General features: G+C 37.1%; 2 protein-coding genes across 2 annotated transcripts; both read right to left on the reverse strand.

The window, feature by feature from the left end:
- Nucleotides 1-266: 266 nt before the first annotated feature.
- Nucleotides 267-7,952, reverse strand: LOC143628588 (dual specificity protein kinase YAK1 homolog). Its single transcript, XM_077098140.1, has 18 exons — nucleotides 7,614-7,952; nucleotides 7,151-7,458; nucleotides 6,175-6,374; nucleotides 5,929-6,082; nucleotides 5,711-5,820; nucleotides 5,541-5,610; nucleotides 5,365-5,447; nucleotides 4,926-5,057; nucleotides 4,732-4,854; nucleotides 4,489-4,639; nucleotides 4,301-4,415; nucleotides 4,130-4,212; nucleotides 3,964-4,038; nucleotides 3,800-3,874; nucleotides 2,980-3,710; nucleotides 2,739-2,897; nucleotides 1,068-1,333; nucleotides 267-417 (listed from the first exon to the last, which is right to left on the reverse strand). Exons 2-18 carry the CDS (start codon nucleotides 7,307-7,309, stop codon nucleotides 338-340), a joined length of 2,766 nt encoding a protein of 921 aa, XP_076954255.1. The 5' UTR covers nucleotides 7,310-7,458; nucleotides 7,614-7,952; the 3' UTR covers nucleotides 267-337.
- Nucleotides 7,953-14,626: 6,674 nt separating this feature from the next.
- On the reverse strand, nucleotides 14,627-20,703 carry LOC143628597 (DNA polymerase alpha-associated DNA helicase A-like). Its single transcript, XM_077098148.1, has 6 exons — nucleotides 19,724-20,703; nucleotides 18,101-18,693; nucleotides 16,440-17,471; nucleotides 15,794-15,962; nucleotides 15,519-15,676; nucleotides 14,627-15,042 (listed from the first exon to the last, which is right to left on the reverse strand). Exons 1-6 carry the CDS (start codon nucleotides 20,448-20,450, stop codon nucleotides 14,800-14,802), a joined length of 2,922 nt encoding a protein of 973 aa, XP_076954263.1. The 5' UTR covers nucleotides 20,451-20,703; the 3' UTR covers nucleotides 14,627-14,799.
- Between the last annotated feature and the right edge of the window lie 605 nt (nucleotides 20,704-21,308).

The raw sequence follows: 21,308 nt of genomic DNA on the forward strand, positions 1-21,308 counted from the left end.
ACAGGCTAACCCAAACACGAAAACATAATATCATACACATAAGTATGATCCAAGATAGATACAAATTGCTATTACAAGCAAAGTGGTCATTGACATTTTGCAATTTGCATACATAAATCAAACCTTTTTCCACAAAAGAAAAAATAACAATAGCAACAAATGAAGAAAATAAATAGAAGGAAGCCATATTCATAAGTTTTTAAAAAGAATCACTATCAATGCACATCCACAAGTCATCATAATAATAATACTTCCAACTACCAATTATCATCATCACGACATTCCTTCCTTCCTTACACTCCATATTTTCTATATATATAATTTCAAATTTCAACCATCATGCAATCCTTCCATACTCATTTCCACCATGAGAAGACGGTAGGATGTTGGCCGCAATCGGATGGTTGCCCCTACGCCCTACAAAAAATAATAAAAACGTTACATCAGACATTTTTGACTCATTTACTTATAATTAGCTCGATTTAGGTAATGTTGTAATCTTTAAAGAAACGAGTCAAAAAGTATATTAGTTTAGAAAAGTATGTAATAAAGATGTAACAAATCAACCCAACCCGCTTTCCGGAAAAAAAAAAAAAGCAAAAATAGTCCTTTATTTTTAAGGGCAAAAGAGTAATTTTAGTAAAAATTATCGAATTTTTAACACGGTAAGCGGAAAGGGAGAGAGTGTGACAGCATATGAACTTCGAAGACGTTTTTTGTACTTACTACAGTTAAAGGGGGGCAAAAACTGCAATTTACTATATATTTAATATAACTCGCCAAACGGGTAAAATCAAAGAACTTAGCCAAAAATATTATAAAAAAGTCAAATGAGATGCGAGTCACACAAAGTTTATTTTTAATGCATAAAACGTCGTAAATAGTTCTATTCGGTTAATATCAAGATAAGGCAATTTTTGTAATCATATTTGAGACACTAATATTTTACAAACCAAAAACCAAACCAGACCCATTTCAACATGTATCGAAAAGCATCTATGTTTGACCCGATACCCAACCAAGAACGAGTCAATATAAGAAACAAGGAAAAGCTTGGTTTAACATACCCCACGGTGCATTGTTGCTGCTTCCAGGTGAATGTTGACCCGCTGAACTGTAAGTAGAAAGTGGGGCCTGGACCTTGCCATGATGATTCCATTCGCCACCACGACCACCCGCACCCATTGACCGCCCGTGACTGAACCGTTGAACAGGCTGTTGACCCAACCGGCTAGGTGGAAATTGCGAGAAATGAGGCGTTAAATGGGACGGACTCATATTCATCATAGGGGATGATTCTGCATGTGTGAAGGCTTGCATAGGCCCGTTCGGCCTGCAATGCAAGAATTTAAACACTAATTAAATTGAATAAAAAAAATATATTTAGTAAAAAATGGGGTCTATTACATCAAAATATGTAAATTATTTTCACCCGTTTATAAAACGGGTCATGTTTTAAACATGTCCACTAACTCATTTATGACCCCACCAAGTTCTTTTACAACCCACCAACTCGATTAATACATTTACAACTTGGTTATCCTTGCCAACCCTTTTTGAGACATTTGGACAAATGGGTTAACGGGTCGTGACAGGATCACACGATTTGAAGCGTGCACGAGTGAAGAGGTAGGTCCCCGCAAAGCCCAGTTGGACCCGCAAGACACACCTTGAAGAGGTACGTCTGCGCAAAGACTAACTGGCCCCGCAGAACCCACCATGCTAGAGAGAAGACCTTACACGCAGTAAGCCAGCTGTTCCCGCAGGAAAGCCTCCCTTGGTATAGTACCCTGCCTGTTCCCGCAGCTATGGGTACAAGCCAAGAAGGAAGGCTACCCGCACTAACGGTAAGGCTACACGCGTAAGGCACTAACTCATACTTCAGCAATGTCACCTGAAGGAATGAGCAAGGCGGGAATATTCCCGCCCAAAAGTGCCAGTCCGTACGCTTCTGGAAGATCTTTTGTACTATACATGCCAAGGTATGGACAAAATAGACAAGATCTGACCAAAGCAGCCCATGAACCAATCACAGGGTGACAGCTTACCGAAAATAGTACGAGGAGGAGCACGCTCTAGTACAAAACGTCACTATCAGCCGCTGCCTACCCACCAACTCCCATCATGGCACGTACATAGCCCGTAGTTGGTGGAAAATGAATAGTATACAGCCGGCCATGTCACTATCAGCCGCTGCCTACCCACCAACTCCCATCGTGGCACGTACATAGCCCGTAATTGGTGGAAAAGGAATATTATACAGCTGGCCGTACCTGCTTGGAAACCTGCATTCGGCTATAAATACTCCAACACCTTGGAACGGTATCATTATCTTCTCTTCTCTCTAGCTATTTCTCTCTATATACATTTATATTCAGAGCAATCTAGTCTGATTCTCACGCCGGAGGGTGGTCACAAGAGGAACCCCCCCCTTCTCAGTGACGAGCTCACGGTGTCTGTTTTGCAGGTCAAGAAGAATAATCATCTTTGCCGGACCTAACCCTCGTGGGAAACATCTACTTAACCCCCAGATTATCCTTAATCTGCCGGGGTCATTTAGTGTTTCTTCAACGAGTTAGGTTGATTTTTTGACATGAGTAAAAATATGAGCCGTGCTCGGGTTGAACAACTCAACCCGCCAACCTGCAACCTTCAACCGACAGCTGACACCCCTAAATTTGTATGTAAGAAAAATGTAATTTTTTTGCCCCATTAAAATATGATGACGTGGCACAAACCTTTGTGATGACATATTTGAGTTTGGCATTTGATTGAATCGGTCGACTACAGCAAAAGATTCTGCAGGAGCAAACGGTTGACTAATTCGCATACCCTTATTAAATTCCATTGTCATGTTGCTTAATTCCGAACCATCATCTTGCAGAAGCAGTTCATCACTGAAAAAAAAATAAAAAATAAAAAAAATGATTTTTTTTTCAGAAAGTAATAATAATAAATATTAATAACATTAATCATTACCTATAATTAGGATCCCAGTCCCCGGGATCAGGCAACGAGCTACTAGCCTCGGGCTTGTCATGACTAACGCTTTTCGGATGCAATAACGGTTTACCTGAATACGACCCGGGGGCCCCACCATGGGCCCCAACGTTTCCACTATTCCACTGCTGTTGTTTCCAGCTTCCAACGTTTAAATTCGGTGAATTAACATCTGGAAACTGCCCTTGCCAATGCGCCGAAGGCGCACTTTCTTGAGTTGGTAAATTACCAGAATACCCCCACCCTTTTCTTCTATTCATCTGATTACCTTTTCCAAGGGGCGACCCGTGAGGATTCCCCCCTCTAGCAGGCGAACTCGGGCCATAATGTCCGGGAGATCCAGCTGGCACCTGGCTATAAGGCGGAGTGAACTGTGACGGGCTTGTACCGAGTGACATGGGTGCGAAATTGCCAGCTGGACTGAACGCAAACCCGTTTCCGTGAGGCATTTGCATGATTCTTCGTCTAGCATTGGGACTGGTTCCGAGAACCGGGTTGTTTTGCGCAAAATGGTTCATTGCAGACGGGCCCACCGGTGAATAATATGCAAGCATGTTACTGTTGTCTCCATAACTGCCATAACTACTTCCTAGTCCAGTGTTGTCATTGTAACTGCCATGACTACCTAAACTTCCGAAATTACCCCCGTGCGGATAAGGCATTAGTTGAATATGTGAGTTGTACATTGCAACCCGATTCCCGCCTAAAATCTACATAGAATAACAATGACCTTCAGATAATCAGTTTAACTAAAACGCCCCGTATATGAGGTTTAACTTAAGAACCAGATATTACTCACATTAGGCGAGAGACCTGCAGCGAACCAATGACCTTCGGCTGGATGATGATCAACCTTGACATTATGCAAAACGGGCTACGAGGAAAAAGAGGGGGGGGGGGTAAATTTAGAAGGATTAAAAAAGTTGAATCATTTACTTTCAAAAATTAATAAGTACTACTTACCACACGAGGAGTCTCGGGAGCAGGTTTATAAGGACAAGTAAAAGGTTCACCGGTAACAAAAGGATGCTTAGAAGCCTGCACCATAATATCAGCATTTAAAACTGTATTAATATTGTCATAATGAACAAATTCTATATGAAAACATAATATTAATATCACTAAAAACCTGCAAAGGTGACCACCGCTTAGCTGGATCGAACTCCACAAGTCCCTTCAAGAAATCGATCAGTGACAGTCGCAATTGACTTTCTGTAACATTTTTGTCATTATATATTATGTTTAAAATTTCGGGAGAAAAAAAGTTTAATAATTTATGAATATATATAGAGCTAGTAACCTCTAATAATAACTTCTTCTTTCAAATCTTTCCTGTAAGGATACTTTTTCACAATTCCTTCAAGATTCATGTGACTGAAGTACTCTTTTCCTATTGCCGGTTTCTTCATCTCTCTCTAAAAACAAAATAAGAAGATTAAAACAATAATTACATGAAAAAATGACCACAAATGAAAAACGAGCACTTACGGCTTCGTATTCTTCTTCGCTTAAAGCTTGATAAATACTTCTTCCAGAGGAAGAAGCTTGACTACCATCTTCATGGTTTACATTCCCGACACACTTAAAGTATTTGCTAGTGTTTTTGGCCTCTTTCAACACATAATCAGGCGGTTGTTGCCTAAATAATAATAATAAAAAAAAACTTGAAGCATTAGCTAAAAGCATAAATCTTTTAAATTCAAGAGTTATAATGAGGAATATAATATGTACCCGATTATTTTTATCATTCTTTTTAGAAGATCAAATTCTGAAGCCCCTGGAAAAAGCGGCAGGCCGAGAAACAGTTCAGCAACTATGCATCCAAATGACCACATATCGATTGCAGTTGTATACCTAACGGTGGTTAAGGTCTAACAAAATAATAATAATAATAATATAACAGCGGAATTAGAATTGAAGGATACTGATAGCCAAGGACAACTTCAGGTGATCTGTAATATCGACTCTGAATATACGAATAAACGGTGTGATCTTCCATGCATGCAGATCCAAAGTCAATGATTTTGACTCCTGGTGGCTCATCTTTGGTTTTGGAACTAAATAATAAACAGCAATAACAGAAAAATTATGGTGGAAATTTCGACCCATTTACTTATCAATGGGTCGATGGGGTTGTGTGCTATCTTAAACAGGTCAAACTAAACAACTTGGCTAAAAGAACGGGTCAAACGGGCTGACCTGATTGAACAGTGTCTTTGTGATCACAACTGATGCATTATTTACTTGATTATTTTTTTTATTATTTTTTTTGACAAAAAGTGTTTGCAGGTTAACCTAACCTGACCCGACATGGGCTGTTTTGACCCGCTTCAACCCGACCCGTTTCCGGAAAAAGGGGCTTACCCTGTGCATAAAAGGATGTTTTCGGGTTTAAGATCACAATGGATAATAGCTGCATCCTTCATCAGAGCTAATCCATATAAAATCTAGTACAGAATATATAAATAATAAAACAAGAAACAAATAATAATCACACAAAAAAATGATAAATTTAAAGTATTTTGTTTTTTTAAAATAACCTGCTTTGAGAATAGCTGCACAATGCTCAATGATAATCCACGAAACCGATTTAGCCTTAAAAGCTCATACCTGATGTAAAATCACAAACAAAACAAAAAACTCATAAAAATTTAAAACCCTAATATAAATCTGATAGAAAATGATTTATGTACAACAAACGAAAACTTACAAATTCGATTCAAGCATTTCAAAAGCTATGCACAAATGCCGTTGATATACAAAGTAATCATAAATTCGAACAATGTGATTTTTATCGTCCGGATCAAACTTTTTGTTTAACTGGCAATTACATGAAAAGTAGGCAACATAAATAAACAACTAATACAGTAATACTTATTAATTCATATTAAATTCAAAACCCTAGCTAAAAACTAAATATTTACTTACTGTGGTCAATATTGAAACTTCAACCAAGGCCTGTTGATAATAAGCAGGTTGATTTTTAATAACTTTAACCGCAACAAAACGACCAAGCTCCGCAACCCAACATTTAGCAACCTGCCCGAATGTCCCCTGCCCGAGCATATCTTTTACAATATATCTGAAAATAATCAGAAAAATGAACAAAAAAAAATGTGATTATACATATTTAAATATTCAATCAAACTAGAAAAATAAAGTGAAAACATTAACCTTCTCTGAGTTTCGGAATTAATAAGGGGACAGTTAACACTCAAAATAAAGTCTGAATTTTCATTATCAAACCCATCATTGAGTACTCCAGCAGACGGGCTTGTTAAAAACCGTTTAGGGTTTAACTCGTCTGAATAATTAAACTCTGGATTGCATTGCCGGTATGTCTCAACTAAACCCTTGGTTAATCTTGATACCAACTGCAAAATATAACGAAATGCACATGCTTTTAATTAAGAACAAGGATGATGTCACTAAATATTAACCAAGTTTCAATTTTGCTTCATACTGTCAATGTTAAGTCATTTCGACTAACTACCCTGCAACCTACATTATCACTTGCATATGTTAATAATCCAGATAACTACTAAAAGCACTAACTTTAATCTAAAATATATTCTCAATAACTCCGATTAAACAAGCATTCAAGTATAGCATATCATATGATCAAATTGTATAAAAAGAACGTATTTTGATCGGTGAAAATCACTCACAGGTCTTTTAACAAAAACACCCAAAATTGAAACTTGGTTAATCTTGACACCAACTGCAAAATATAATAAAAACAAGCACGCTTTTAATTCAGAACAGGGAAAATGTCACTAATTATTATCCAAGTTAATTTTGATTTAAACTCTCAATGCTATAAGTCATTTTCATTACTTACCCTGCAACCTACATTACCACTTACATATGTTGACCTAACTTTCCAGCTGTGTAACAGCTTATGTGGCGCCATGTCATCATATGGAACGAGCTAACACGTGTGCAAACGCGCAAGTACCACAAAAATTTTCACTAAGGTTGAAAAAACACTGAAACTTTAAAGGTTAAACCTCTTGTTACTACTAAAAACATTAACTTTATCCCGATAAATTCAACTAAGCAACCCATTCAAGCAGAACATATCATATAAATGCATGATCAAACTAAACTATATAAAAAGAACATATTTTGATAGGTCAAAAACACTCACAGGTCTTTTAACAAAAACACCCAAGTTCTGCTTCCTCGATTCCCCATTAACAATCGAAGCATACGGACGAAAAACAAGCTGTTTCGGACTCCACGGAATCGAAGCTGAAGCAGATGTCAACCTCTCATCAGCTGCCACCATAACCTTGACCTCTTCCATCCCAAAATTCAACTAACCAAATTCAACTAATTCCCCTAAAGACTTCAATCCCATTATCATAACTAAAACCCCACAAATTCAAGATCCACCAAATCACTTCAAGATTGAAACTTTATCCAACAATAATAACAATTGATGGATAATATGATCTGGGTATTCAATAAAGACCCTAAATTTTCCACCAAATCACTTCAAGATTGAAACTTTATCCAACAATAACACAAAATATGATCTGAATATTCAATAAAGATCCTAAATTTACCACCAAATCACTTCAAGATTGAAACTTTACCAACAATTTGACACAATTGATGGATAATATGATCTGGGTATTCAATAAAGATCCTAAATTCAACAGCTTTATGAGATGGGTGATGATAAAAATCAAGAAAAGATTGAAATAAAATGTGTAGGAATTGGGTTTCTTGATCAAGATTGAAACAATTGTTCAATCAAGATTCTTCGAATTGTTGGATGAATGAGTCACGTCTAATTCATCTGTGTGTATATGTGTGTGTATATATATATGTTTGACGATAAGGTCATTAGAAGAAGAATGCTTGGAGTGTTATGTTAAAATTAGGGTTTATCTTGTTTTGGGATCTAATTTTTAGCCAATTTAATCCCAAATTATTAGTTGTCACATTTTGGTAAATCATGTCCTAATTTAATTATGGTTGTGTTGCCATGATGTGTCATTGTGGTATTTTTGTTAAATAAAAATATATTATTTATATTTGGATTGATTGTTAAGTGTATATTATGATTTTATTTTAGTTAATTTAGGCTGAGGGGTGTGGGGGGCGCGAGTGGGGGCTCCAGCCAATAATATTGTGACGTGTGGCAGAGAGAGAAACTTGATAAGATGGGTGTTGGTAGTGGTGCTCGCGCCCCGGGACATGGTGTGGAGGGGCGAGAGAGGGGGCGCGAGCGGTTTTTTTTTTTATTTTTTTATAAATGTATTAAAAAAACGTATTATTAAAAAAACTCAAAAATTATTTAAAAAAACACACATTTTTTTGAAAATTCATAATAAAAAAAAACATACTAAAAATTAAACAAACAATAATATTTAATAATAAAACTAATCTAATACAAGATCATCTGGTCGCCTCGCCCACAAATGTTCAACCAACTCATGTCGAAGATCCCCGTGTATCTCACGGCTCTTGATATTTGCTATGTTATGAAGTTTTTGTTGATCACTGATTGTGGACGGTTGTGGCGGAATGTCACCTTGGTAGTTTTGGCATATAGCTTTGCCCTCGTCTTCTAACGTCATGTTGTGTAGGATAAGACACGTGTAGACGACGTCCATTATCCTCTCCCGAGTCCAATAACGTATCGGGTTCGCCAGAACATAATATTGTTTTTTTATAGCTCCAAAAGCTCTTTCAATATCTTTTCTAGCAGACTCTTGCTTCTTCGTAAAATACTTCCGTTTGTCGGCGATTGGATCTGTAAAAGCTTGAACTAACACAGCCCATTCGTTGTAAATACCATCGACCAGATAGTACTCGTACTTGAAGAGTTCTTCATTTGCAAGAAAAGATTGAGGTGGTTCAACCCCGTCGATAAGGTCGTTGATCAAATGTGACTGATCGATAACATTAAGGTCGTTATTTGACCCAGCAACACCAAAAAAAGCATGCCAAAACCAAAGATCCTGTGACACCGCCGCCTCAAGTATGAGGGTCGGCCCTTCATGATCACCACGGTGGAACTGACCTCGCCAGGCCGTTGGACACATAGCCCATCCAACATGCGTACAATCGATGCTACCTAGCATCCCAGGAAAACCATGTTTTTCTGCGTGCACCTCATATATGCGTTGGATGTCATACGTTGTAGGTTTACGCAGATATCTCCGAGCGTAAGTCGATATGACTCCTACGTACAATATATATTACAAAATGTAATAAATATTTAATAAAAAGTAAAATTAATGTTTTTTACCTTGGCAGAAAAAATGAAGGGATTCACGTGCAACCCTTTTCGACATCTGTAAATACTCATCCAAAGCGTCCGACGAGATGCCGTACGCTAATTGACGGATAGCAGCCGTGCATTTTTGAAGAGGGGTAAAACCGGGAAGACCCCTAGCATCCTCCCTTTGTTGAAAAAAGGGATACCGTGCCTCTAAATCACTCGCTATACGCGTGAACAATTGCCTGCTCATTCGAAAACGAGTTCGAAAATCCGACTCCGCGTATACCGGTTGAGGGCTAAAATAATGCCTCATCAAAGTATCGTTAGCACCCGATCGATCACGATCACGAGGTGGTGCTCTAACCCTCGGGAGTCGGGGTTGATGGGCTTGATTTTGCAAGAGATTGACCACGGTTGCGGTCAAAACCCCCCCTACATGAAGAAGCAAATCATCCTCTTCGGAGGAGTCGGAATCAGACGAGTACGACGACATTATTTTTTAAAAAAAAATTGGTTTTGGGATATTATATATGAGTTTGGAGATTGAAGTTGTGTTTGATATGGTTAAAATGGGTTGATGGTATGTGATATTGGTATGTGATATTGGTTTTGGGTGGTATGTGATATTGGTTTTATAGAGAAAAAAATTTTTTTTTTTTAATAAACAAAGAGCCCAACGGCTCTATTTACGCAACCCAAGACACCTTTACGCCCATTCCCAGCCGCTACTGGCCTTGCGCCTGCCTCTTTTTCCGCGCTCGCGCCCCTCTCGCGCCCCTCTCGCGCCTCGGTGCCGGGGCGCGAGCGGATGGGCTCACGCGCCCCCTCTAGCGCTCCACACCCCTCAGCCTTAGTATGTGAAGTTGTAAATGCTTGTTATAGGTGTTAAAAGTGTTTAGAAAGTTGTATGAAATTGGCCATAAAGGAATTATTGTAATTTGTAACTAGGAGTGATATGACTTTTTTTTTCAAACCGTGACTTTCTCAGTTAAGGGATATCATGACTTCTAGGAGCCCCGTCATCTCACTTAGACCAGACTATATTGTCTTAACCGGGCCCAAGCTGGCATTCGAGTTTGGCTTGGGTGTTCCCGGTAAAACCCGACAGCCCCAACCCGCCTGAAAGCACGATAGTCAAGTTAACCAGCCAAAGCTGGAAACAAACAGTAAAATCGGGCGGAATCAAGACTCGAGCCCATACCAAATCCCGGGTCATCCATCATTTTCCATGTTAAATGACCACTTCGATGGAATGGCACCCACAGGAGTAATATGACTTAAACTTGAAAATTATTAGATTTTATGCTGTCAACTAATTTATTTAAAAAATAATTAGAAAAAAACTTAAATGTATTTTCTTTATATGTGTAACCCGTTTGATAAACATGTATATGTATTAAAATAGACTTGATGACTTGTCAATCAAAATCACAAGACATTTAAACTTATGTAATATGTGTGTTTGACCCGCTAACCCATTTACAATTTTATTATACCTTGTTAAAATGAGTCTGTTTGGGTTGAATGACTTTTAGTGCGCGCACTCTAGGTTCCTTTATTTTTTAGACAAATAAGTATATGAGTTTTATTTGAGTTGTCAATTTCATTTTACCAACCTAAGGTGATTATCAATATAATTATAATTCATTCACTAAATCCATAGTAATGTCATTACAAGTTTTTACATAAATTTTTTAAGCGGTGAACACACACCGTCCTAAAATCTACTACAAAAATTAATCTATTGTCAGTTTATGGGACTCGAAACACGTCAAGTTGATGAGAATAAACACTAAACGTTACTAGGCTTATAGACCATCAACAAATTTTTACACAAACTACCTTTTGGTTTTTATTTATTTGAATTTTCTTACTTTGATGCTAGACATTTAATCTTTAGTAAATATTCTTATTAGAATTTGATAATACATGAAAAATTATCATAATTTATACACGCGTCTAAATTTTCATATGTTATTAAGTATGTAATGGTATGTTTCAATTAATGCTTTTAGATGTGTAATATATAATATGTAATACAAATAGTCAAATATATATATATATATATATATATATATATATATATATATATATATAGGTTAGTTACCCGTGTAGCACACGAGTTAGAATTCTAACAAGTAAATTTTTTTAAATAATAATATAATATGAAATACAAAAAAATATATCACATATATAAAGATATATTATACGATAAAAATATTACACATTACGCAATTTGAAAATAAAAAGTTGTTAGAAAATTCATAAATAGTAGATTATTTCTTTTTTATTTTATATATCAAAACTTAGTTGTAAATGACTATTTTTTTTAAACCAACTCATGAAACAAAACTCATTATAATCTTAAACTGTTTTGACATGAACAATGTTTGATACTTTAACCGGTTAAAAAACCAACCCGTTTAGTATAGGTTACTTATAAAAATCTAATTAATAACTAATGCAATATATTTATATTAAACAAATTAACATATTTATGATGACATTAATACTTTTAAATAAGGATGAAATTATTAAAAACTGAAAATAAAATATTAAAAAAAGAAATGCACTTAATATGAGATAGAGAGGAGGGAAAATATTTTGTAAGGATCAACATAGTGACAAAATGTGACATTTAGAAAGCTTTATTTATTAAATAGTGTATATATATATGATATAATATGACAATACAATATAACATAAGATGACATATCATAGCATATTATAACGTTACATGAAATAAGACGACATATTATAGCATATTGTCATATTGAACCTATCTAATTAGATAAAAACAGTAAACTATTACTATTGGTTATGATTATGATTGTTGTTCTAATTACTTTCAATAAAGTAAACTTTGAATGGCTTTTATTTTATTTAGGTGGTGTGTTCTAATGCTTTTTTGGTGTGGTTGTTTTGATAGGAAATTTTAGTATGACTCGATTTTTTTTTAAGTATAATTTAGTTTCAAGATAATTGCATTTTTTTAAAAGAGTTTAATGGGTTGTGTACAGTAACTTATAGACGTCAAAGAACTATCACTTTGTTTCAGTAGGATTGCGGTTGTCACTCAAAAGAGAGTGGTGGCGCAACTTGTTGCCCGCTTACCCACCTCTCTATTGTAATGGTAGATTGATATCCTTTTGTTTAATATATGAATCATGTTTTTTTTTTAAAAAAAAATTGTTTTGAATATATATATGACAGAATTATAAATTTTGTCCTTTAAAAAAATTCAAATTACGGTTCGTGTCCTTTTTTTAGTTTCCTTGCAAACGGTATCCTTTAAACATTTTTTTCCTACACGTTATGTTCTTTACGCTAACTGAGTTAGAAAAACTCAGTTAAATATGCCCTAGCACTAATGACTCTCTTTGGAAAGAAAGGAATGCAGGGAACAAGTCTTTCCTTTCCACTGGTTCTTGAAAGCTCTCAATCCTCGCTTCTCCCATATTGATTCTCCCTCTCGCATCGGTTTCTGCATCAGATAATGAGCCCATGCGCAAACTTTATCTTTTATTGTATTGGCGCCCGGTAGGTAGGCTATTAGATTGAGTCGAAAGCCTACCGGTTCCGAATTGGAAGTCGGGATATCCCAATCTTCCAGCTCTCAAGCAGTTCAGAAGATTCATCCCTCATTCAATCCCTGCTTTCATCTACCCCTATGTTTCTGCTTTCTTCGTCTATGCCTATGCCTCCAGGGATGGATCCAATTTCCTGTCCTTTTTTGTGAGACGCATGTGAGGGCATTTTTGTCTTTTCAAAACAAATTCATATACTCATATTATTAATAATAATAATAACAATAACATAACCACATCTTCTTCAATCACCATCATCAATCTCACCAACCAATTACCCATCACAGAATCCACCCTAAACACCCCCGCCGGACTCACCACCACCACCACCGGAATCACAACCTTGCCATCATCAATCTCACCAACCAATCTACCGCCCACAGCCTCGCCGGAGCCGCCGTAGCTGCTGCCGTAATGGTGGTCGAAAAACCGACTGTGACGGCGATGGTGATTCTAGGGAAGTAGAAGCTGCCGTAATGGTGGCCGGAAACCCTCATATCGGCGACTGTGACGGCGATGGTGAGTCTAGGGATCGATGGTGATTCCGGCGATGGCGATGGTGGCCGGAAAACCGACTGTCGTAATGGTGGCCGTAGCTGCTGCCGTAATGGTGGCCGGAAACCCGTCCAGTCTGCGATTTCGATTTTTCAGATCTGCGAAGTGGTGGTGGAGAGATTGCAGTTAGAGTTTAGGGTTTGTGAGAGGTGAGTGGTGACGTGGGTGGCGATGGAACCGGTGGCGGAGAGGCAGGCAGTACGGACGACGGTCTCTGGGTCGTGGGTTAGGGTTTTGGCGATGGACTCGAGCTCGGTGGCGGCGGCGGAGTGGGTGTCGCGGTCACAGAGTTTGTTCAGACAGACAAGGGTTCGGTGTTTCAGGTCAAGTGGGTGTTTGGTTGGTGGTGACATTGTGGTGGTTTATTGTGGTGGTGGTTTGTTTGTGGATTCCGGTAGCATTGCCGACGGAGTAAGATGGAGGTCCGGTACAGATGATGAGATTTGATTTATGGAGATTCAAAAGAGGGGTTTTGTTGCAGGTACAGACGAAAGGACAAAACTACCCTCACATGCACCTCATGTGAGGGTATTTAACTGAGTTTTTATAACCCAGTTAGCGTAAATGACATAACGTGTAGGAAAAAAATGTTTAAAGGATACCGCCAGAAAACTAAAAAAAGGACACGAACCATAATTTGACTTTTTTTAAAAGACAAATTTTGTAATTCTGTCTATATATACTGTAAGAATTAATTGTAAAGATACATTGTACATCTTATCCAACATTCTGTTTTTCAATATTAATATTCAAAACTATTATAATTGATTTACAATATATCTTCTAAATAGATTATCTAATATTATCTTAAACACACATAATGATTTGTAAACCACTAATTATACATAATGTTATTTTGCTAATAAGTTTTAATGTTCTTAAACTATTCACAAGGTGTGTGTTCAATAACAACACTAAAAAACAAATGAAAGAAGTAGACGAGAGAGAAAACAAAAGAGTATAAACCAATACGAGAATATCAATCATGAACAAAGGACTAAAGGAGAACAAATTTATGGGTCTCATGATATACACAAACTTAACACGAAACTCATAAGTTTTGGTTTAGTCTAAACGGGTTCAGATAAAAAAAGTTATAAATCTTTTTGTGTGATAACTTAAAAAAAAACACGATCAATATTTTCAGAACCAGACTGAATAACAAACTGGTCATCATATCGCTCCACTAGTCATACCGACCCGGATGTATAATATTCATAGCCTATAGCAAGCAAAAATATAGGATTAAAATCAATTAATAATATACTTATAATTCAATGATTGCTTATACCTTAAAACTTGAAAAAATCTATGTTTCTTATTTACAGCTATGAAATATAAATAATCGTATACAAGACAAACCAATCTCCCGAAAGAAGAATGTACATCGGAGTATTGGAAGAATTCGAGTCTTTTTTTTTAATTTATTGAAGGCAACATAGGGTTCATGCCTAGGCCCGACCCGCCAAAACCACCAGGTTCAGCATGTTTCACTCGACCAAAGTATCTGATGTGGCGCAGCAGCCTTGCTAGAAACGTGTTGTGGCATATTGTCGAGCTGTCACATACAACTGCCACGTGTTTCCGGGCCCTCGTTATGGCAACATTCATTCGTCTACTGTCTCCCAGAAACCCGACAGCTCCCAAAGTGTTTGATCGAACCTTGGAATGAAAAAAGTGGTAACTATGAATAATTTGGAAGACGAAGAAAGTACATTATATAGTAAATGGATGAGTTTCATTTAAGAACTCTTAAATAATTTAAGAACTTTAAAAACTCTTAACAACCAACTATTTTTTTTTAATTTATATATTGATATTATTCGAGTGTAGTTTTATCACTTTTTATATTCATATTTACGATTAAAATTATGAAAATAAGTTTTTACACTGGTTATTGCATATATATCTAATTTGTTTATTTACACATATGTAAAATTGTGATTCATATATGTAATCACAAATTTATATTAAGTATGATAAAACTACTCCTAAATAATGTTAACACATGAAAATTTAAAAAAAATCATTGGCTTTTAAGAGTTCTTAAAGTTCTTAAATTTTTTGGAGTTCTTAAAGGAAACCAACCCTATAGTAAATAAACTTAAATTAATTAATTAAATTTTTTTTTTAATTACCATAGATATGATGACTGCATCTGCTTCTCTGCCTTGAAAGCTATCAATAGTTGCAATTTCAACTCCTCTAGCCAATGGGATTTCATCTAGACTATCCCTTAACAACTGCACTTGCGCGACGTATGGAGATTGGACCGCGATCGCTGCTGGACTTACACCTGTATATAATATCCCAAATATATTATTATTATTGTTATTATTATTATTATTGTTATTATTATTATTATTATTCAACATTAAATAGCATTTTTTTAAATAAAACCAAGAATACATACCTGCATATATCAACGACAGAACATGTTGAACAACAATATCCGCTTCTCCTTCGTTGTAAAACGAGCCCGTGCCAGCTAGGTCTAACTGCTCCTCACAACCAGGTGATAAACTACCGTATGGTTTCCTTGTGTCGAGTAATAGCAACGGGCATTGTGTTATCCATGTGGGCTGCAGTAATGCAGAAATAATATTCAATAATAATGACTACAAAAAAACAATAATCTTGACTATATCATTTTCTTGAAATCATCAGATTATTATTGAAATATTTTGAGCATCAGTAATAAAAAAAATATTATTATTGAAATAATATAATTATGTAATCATATTAGACATGCTGATTTAAAAAAACAAGCAATTTTTTTTGGGAAAAGTGTCTGATTGTAACTCGACCCTTTGGACCACTTTGACCCAACCCATTTTGACCCGTTACCCAACTGGCCCGTTTTGACCCAAACCCATTATGATCCGTTACGGCGTTACTTGACCCATTTAGACCATTTTGACCCAAACCCTTAAGACCCGTTACTCGACCCATTTAGAACATTTTGGCCCAAACCCATTAAGGCCCGTGACTCGACCCGTTTGGACCATTTTGACCCATTGCCCAACAGCCCATTTTACCATCTTTAACCATACACATACCTGTACAAAGGGGGAATCAACAAGAAGATGAGAAGAAACCGACTCCGAAGATTTCAACAACCCACCATACATCTCCTTCGAAGCCCAACTAGAAATCGCATCATTCATTCGGTATTGAGTCGTTAATTTAGTTGCAAGAATCCCATCATGTAAACTTATAGCCTTTTCCAGTAAAGACACTCCAAGACCACCTTCCAAAGCTTTCCTAGACAGAATAACAGGCGCCAGCTGGCACTGATCACCCGCAAGAATACACCTTCTTCCCAACAAGATTGGAATCCAGCAAGACGGTTCGATAGCTTGACCCGCTTCATCAATAACCACAAGATCAAAAGCATTCAAACGCCTGATAATCGGGTCAGCTGCACCCGTATTAGTGGTCAACATAACTTGAGCATTAGTTAATATTTCCTTAACCGTTTCTTTTTCCTTTTTCTTTAACTGTTTTCCCGTTTGCTTCAAAAGTTGTCGGATTCCAGCCGCCAACGAATCATCTTTCAAACACTGTCTCAAATCCTTCCTTAAATCCGACCGCTTTCTCTCGAGTTCGGACCTAAAACTCGCGAGTTTCACGTTCACAATCTCAACCAACGACTTCGAAACAACGACCGGTGAAATACGCGCGGGATTCCCAAACCTTACGATATTAATCCCAACATCTGATAACTTTTCAACCATGTTATCCACTGCAGCGTTTGTGGGAGCGGTTACTAGCACGCGTTCACCTTGTTCAACGGCTCGGGTTATTATTTCCTTCAAAAGCCCGGTTTTTCCGGTTCCCGGTGGGCCTTGAATGATCAAAACGGGTCGTTTTTTGTTCAAGCCTAACGAGACGGCCCGTTTTTGAGACGGGTCAAAGTTTTGCGTGAATTTGGTTTCAGGAAGTTGTGACTCACTCCAGTCGGTGAAAGAGTTGTTTTCTAACCATTTAATATCATCTTTGTCACCGAACAGCGTTGCTACAACGGAAATTGAAGGGTTGTTTTTGTGCAGACCTTTTTTCTGAAGCATCATCAGGGCTTCACAATTACGCTGAAATAAATAAAATAAAGTAAAACATATATTAAGCTATGTTTAGTATCATGTAAATGATATGAATATATTTGATAATAAACTCTAACCAACTCAAGTTTCCACATTTAAATAATTTAGTTTTACTGATACTTCAAACAATCCCATAAAATTATTAAGCTAGACAAGTGCAGAAATGAATGCGGGTCAAACGGGCCAAGCCAGGTCGAGTTTGACCAACAAGCAAGTTTTTTTTTCCTTTTTCATTTAAAAAAAACAAATAGTGCATTAGCTATGAATCTGTGAAGACTGTGATTACAAAAACAATATTATCGCACTGATACATTTAAATATCAATAAAACAATTTAGAAGGTTTTATGCATTACAAATAATATTCAAAATTCCAACCCGCTCCAATTTTAGATATATTTTATAAAAAATTTAATAATTTTCATATAAAACACAACTCAAATCGACTCATTTAAGAATCTTGGAAAATGAAGGTCCATTAAAAATAAACAAGTTTAAGATTTCAAATACAAAGAATCTTTATGTGCTCAAAAACCAAAAATATGAAAACTTGTTGATCCAAGTATGAATATCCATTTAAAAAACACACACTATAAATTAAAAAAAAAATAAAATTTACCTCATATGTAACTGTATCAGCCAATCCATGAATCCGATCAATCCGAATACTTTTACCAAACAACTTAGAAAAAGTGGAATCACCGTGTCGGGATTCAAGAGCCACAGTAATACTGCATCCATCTTCTCCCAAATTATTAATAAAACCTTGCATACCCGATATTGCACCCGCTGCACCTCGACTATCACACGTCCTCACACAAACCATGTCACCAGGCGACAACGTTGTTGGTGGCAGCCTATGATTCCCCTCAACCTTAAACAACACCAAATGCATGCCACCTAATCCTGTATACGTACTGACAGCAAACAAGTTGCAAATGGTGTCACATAACTCTTGTTCTGCTTGACCGTGGCTAACAAGAAACTCAACTGGTTTGTTTGGATCAGAACTGGCTGCAGTTGGGGCTGCATCAAGTTCTTGTTGAGTGAATTCGAGCTCAGAGTCCCGTTCAACACGAAGTAAGTTCGCCATACGTTCTGCAAAATCGTCGATTCTGCCTTGAATCGCCTTCACTTTCTCTAGCTCCATGCCCAAAACACCATGCACGGTTTTTTGAGGTGTGACTTTTCTTGCAATGGCTCTGTGCTGAGCTGAAAATTTAAATCATGCTGTATATTTAGTACATAACAGGTTACATAATCACGGGTTACATAATCACAAAGCCATTAAGTAAAAAGTAAAAAGAACAAATATATATAGCAAAATATACGTTTTGTCCTTAAACTAAGGAAATAACGGAAAGCATCTTTTATAAGTTTACGTCCTTTTCACTGTCGTTAGACTTTTCTATTAAATCCAGTCATGTACCTTGCACATGAGGGTAGTTTAGTCATTTCATCTTTTCAGTAACTAAAATAATCAAGATTGGGCGAAGCCCGTTGTGAGATTTGGGGTCCGAATAAACAAAAAAGACCATTTAACCGGTTTTTAGTTTTAACCCTCTTCAAGTGCATTCAAGACTTGTACACCATGTGCTTTAACACATTGTACATCACAATTAGTTTAAACTATAAATCATTTTAAATGTACTAAATGGTTAAAAAAATAGTTTTAACTATTAAAAAAAATTATATAGTTAACTTTTTACACGATTTTTATTACTTTCATACTATACTTCAACTTGCACAAACTATTTTACTAACAAAGTACTTGTCTTTTTATAATAAGTTCTATAAATTTTGTAAACAATTCGATTTAATTAAAAAAATAAGTTGATCACAAAAGATAAATGTAAAAAGCGATAATGATGTGAAAAATTAACGATTCATAACTATATTCGTACCGATAAAGTGAAAATCGATATTCTTAAACAACTAGTAAAAATCTAATCTAGCTGACTAGGCGCGTTTGCGCGTGGCTGTCACAACTCAAGACTATCCAATATCTTTCGAACCAAACATCAAAACACCATCTAAACAAACTTCACACAACATTAAACACAAACCAACGGCCAAAAACGTTATTCTGGGAAACTGCAACTAACGGCGTTAGCATTCTGTTGGTCACATACCATTGGGAACAAATACATTAAAAGATGGGACCGTTTTCGTCAGCGACCGAAACATAATAGTTAGGATTAATAAAAAGCCAACACACGTACTAAAAACAAACCCAACTCACCCGATTTCGCAAGCTCTTTAAACAGCTTCCACGACTCCGTTTTCGTCCAATCTTTCACCAACCCTTTCCCCTGAATCTCCTTTAGCACATCTCTCAACTCCCTCTGAAAATGATCAAACAAAGTCGGGTAATGCGTGCACGCCTTCAGGCACACCGATTCCAACCCGGAAGGCATCGGTACCGCACTCAAATACGGCTGCGCCTGGATCACAAACGTCAACCCGGGCCCCATCCGCTGCCGAAACTCAGCAAACTCACCCTGCAGTTCCGCAGCCACAAACTCATTCGCCATCGCTTTCATCCCTTGTGTTATCCACTTCACCACACACTTTCCCAAATCTTTCCGGCCCAACGGGTCACCCGTCTGCGACAAACTCCTTACGTCAATCGGCTTACAACCCGAGTACTCGTTTTCGCTCACCGTCTGAGTCCCCCTGTTTCTTGAACCAATAAAGGTTTTCAATTGGGGTTTTGAACCGGGTTTTGAGCCGAGTTTGGGTTTTGAAGTGGGTTTAGAACCGGGTTTGGGTTTGGTTTTGTTATCGGAAGTGTTACGGATAGTGAATCTTGAAGGCGAGTATCCAATTGACGGCAAATTGAAGCTCAATTGATGGAATTGAATTAGGGTTTGTGAGGTAACCGGATTCGGGTTTGGGAAATCGACCCGACGGCGATCAATTCCGAGACTGACCCAATTGAGACCGGGACTAATTACACGTGTAGCCATGAAATCGGCGGCTAATGGTGGCTGATTGGTGACTAATTAGAAGTCCGGAATGGGGTAAAACTGAATAGAAATGAAGCAATTGGAAGATGGAATCTTGATTATTATTATTATTATTGTAAGGGTGTGATGAAGATTCTATTTCTATGAATTCGAAATTTGGTGGCTAGGTGGCTTTAGCGGGATCACAATATTAGTTGTGATTGGTTGTGTGAAGATTTACGTGTTGGTCGTTTGTTTGAACATACGACTTGTCGACGTGTTCTCTTCTTCTCCAATGTTTTTTTGCTTGATGGAAGGAAGTCCATTTAAAAGACTTTCAAGATGTTTATTTCATTAATTATTATTACTATTATTATAATTGAATATGTGTGTATATATATAATAAAAGGTGTTAGCTTACGGTTTCTTTTAGTGAGGCGTTCGAGAGAAGCTGTTTGACAGCTGTAATGAAAGACACAAGTTAGATAGAGAATATAATGGGTAGGGTTGGAATTTGAGCGAAAGTAGAAGCACCAACGAGAAAAAGGTGGCTTTAATGGAAGGAGTAATGAATTCATTAGACAGGTGGCGAGTGTATGAATTTTATTCGTTGAGATGTGCAAAAGGGAGGTTGTAATGTAAGATTAAAAGGAGTTAGGAATGGTCTTTTCCGGTTAATAAAGGTGATGTGATAACCAGGTCCGACCCTAGAGGGGGGCGGGGTGGTCGACGGCCCGACACCCCGCTGGGTCCGATTTTTTTTTAAACTACCCCAATCTTCTCATTGCATTGCTACTTGAAGAAGCGTCCGACTACGTTAATCCTAGTAGAACGTGTAGCATGCGATAACGACTTGTTACAAAAAGAGATTCGGTTCAT

Source organism: Bidens hawaiensis, unplaced genomic scaffold (assembly GCF_021521415.1).
Source record: "Bidens hawaiensis isolate Kalapana, Puna unplaced genomic scaffold, B.hawaiensis_p1.1 tig00000458_1, whole genome shotgun sequence".
Taxonomy (NCBI): Eukaryota; Viridiplantae; Streptophyta; class Magnoliopsida; order Asterales; family Asteraceae; genus Bidens; species Bidens hawaiensis.

Bases quoted from the DNA above. Each gene is read 5' to 3' on its own strand.
- LOC143628588 (XM_077098140.1), bottom strand. From the start codon at position 7,309: ATGGAAGAGGTCAAGGTTATGGTGGCAGCTGATGAGAGGTTGACATCT. The intron at 4,640-4,731 runs GTACATATTATA...ATTATTATTTAG, and splicing joins AGAATGATAAAAATAATCGG to GCAACAACCGCCTGATTATG. The intron at 2,898-2,979 runs GTAATGATTAAT...TTTTTTTTTCAG, and splicing joins GACTGGGATCCTAATTATAG to TGATGAACTGCTTCTGCAAG.
- LOC143628597 (XM_077098148.1), bottom strand. From the start codon at position 20,450: ATGGCTACACGTGTAATTAGTCCCGGTCTCAATTGGGTCAGTCTCGGA. The intron at 15,677-15,793 runs GTATGTATTCTT...TATTATATACAG, and splicing joins TCTGTCGTTGATATATGCAG to GTGTAAGTCCAGCAGCGATC. The intron at 15,043-15,518 runs GTAATTAAAAAA...TTTCATTCCAAG, and splicing joins ATGCAGTCATCATATCTATG to GTTCGATCAAACACTTTGGG.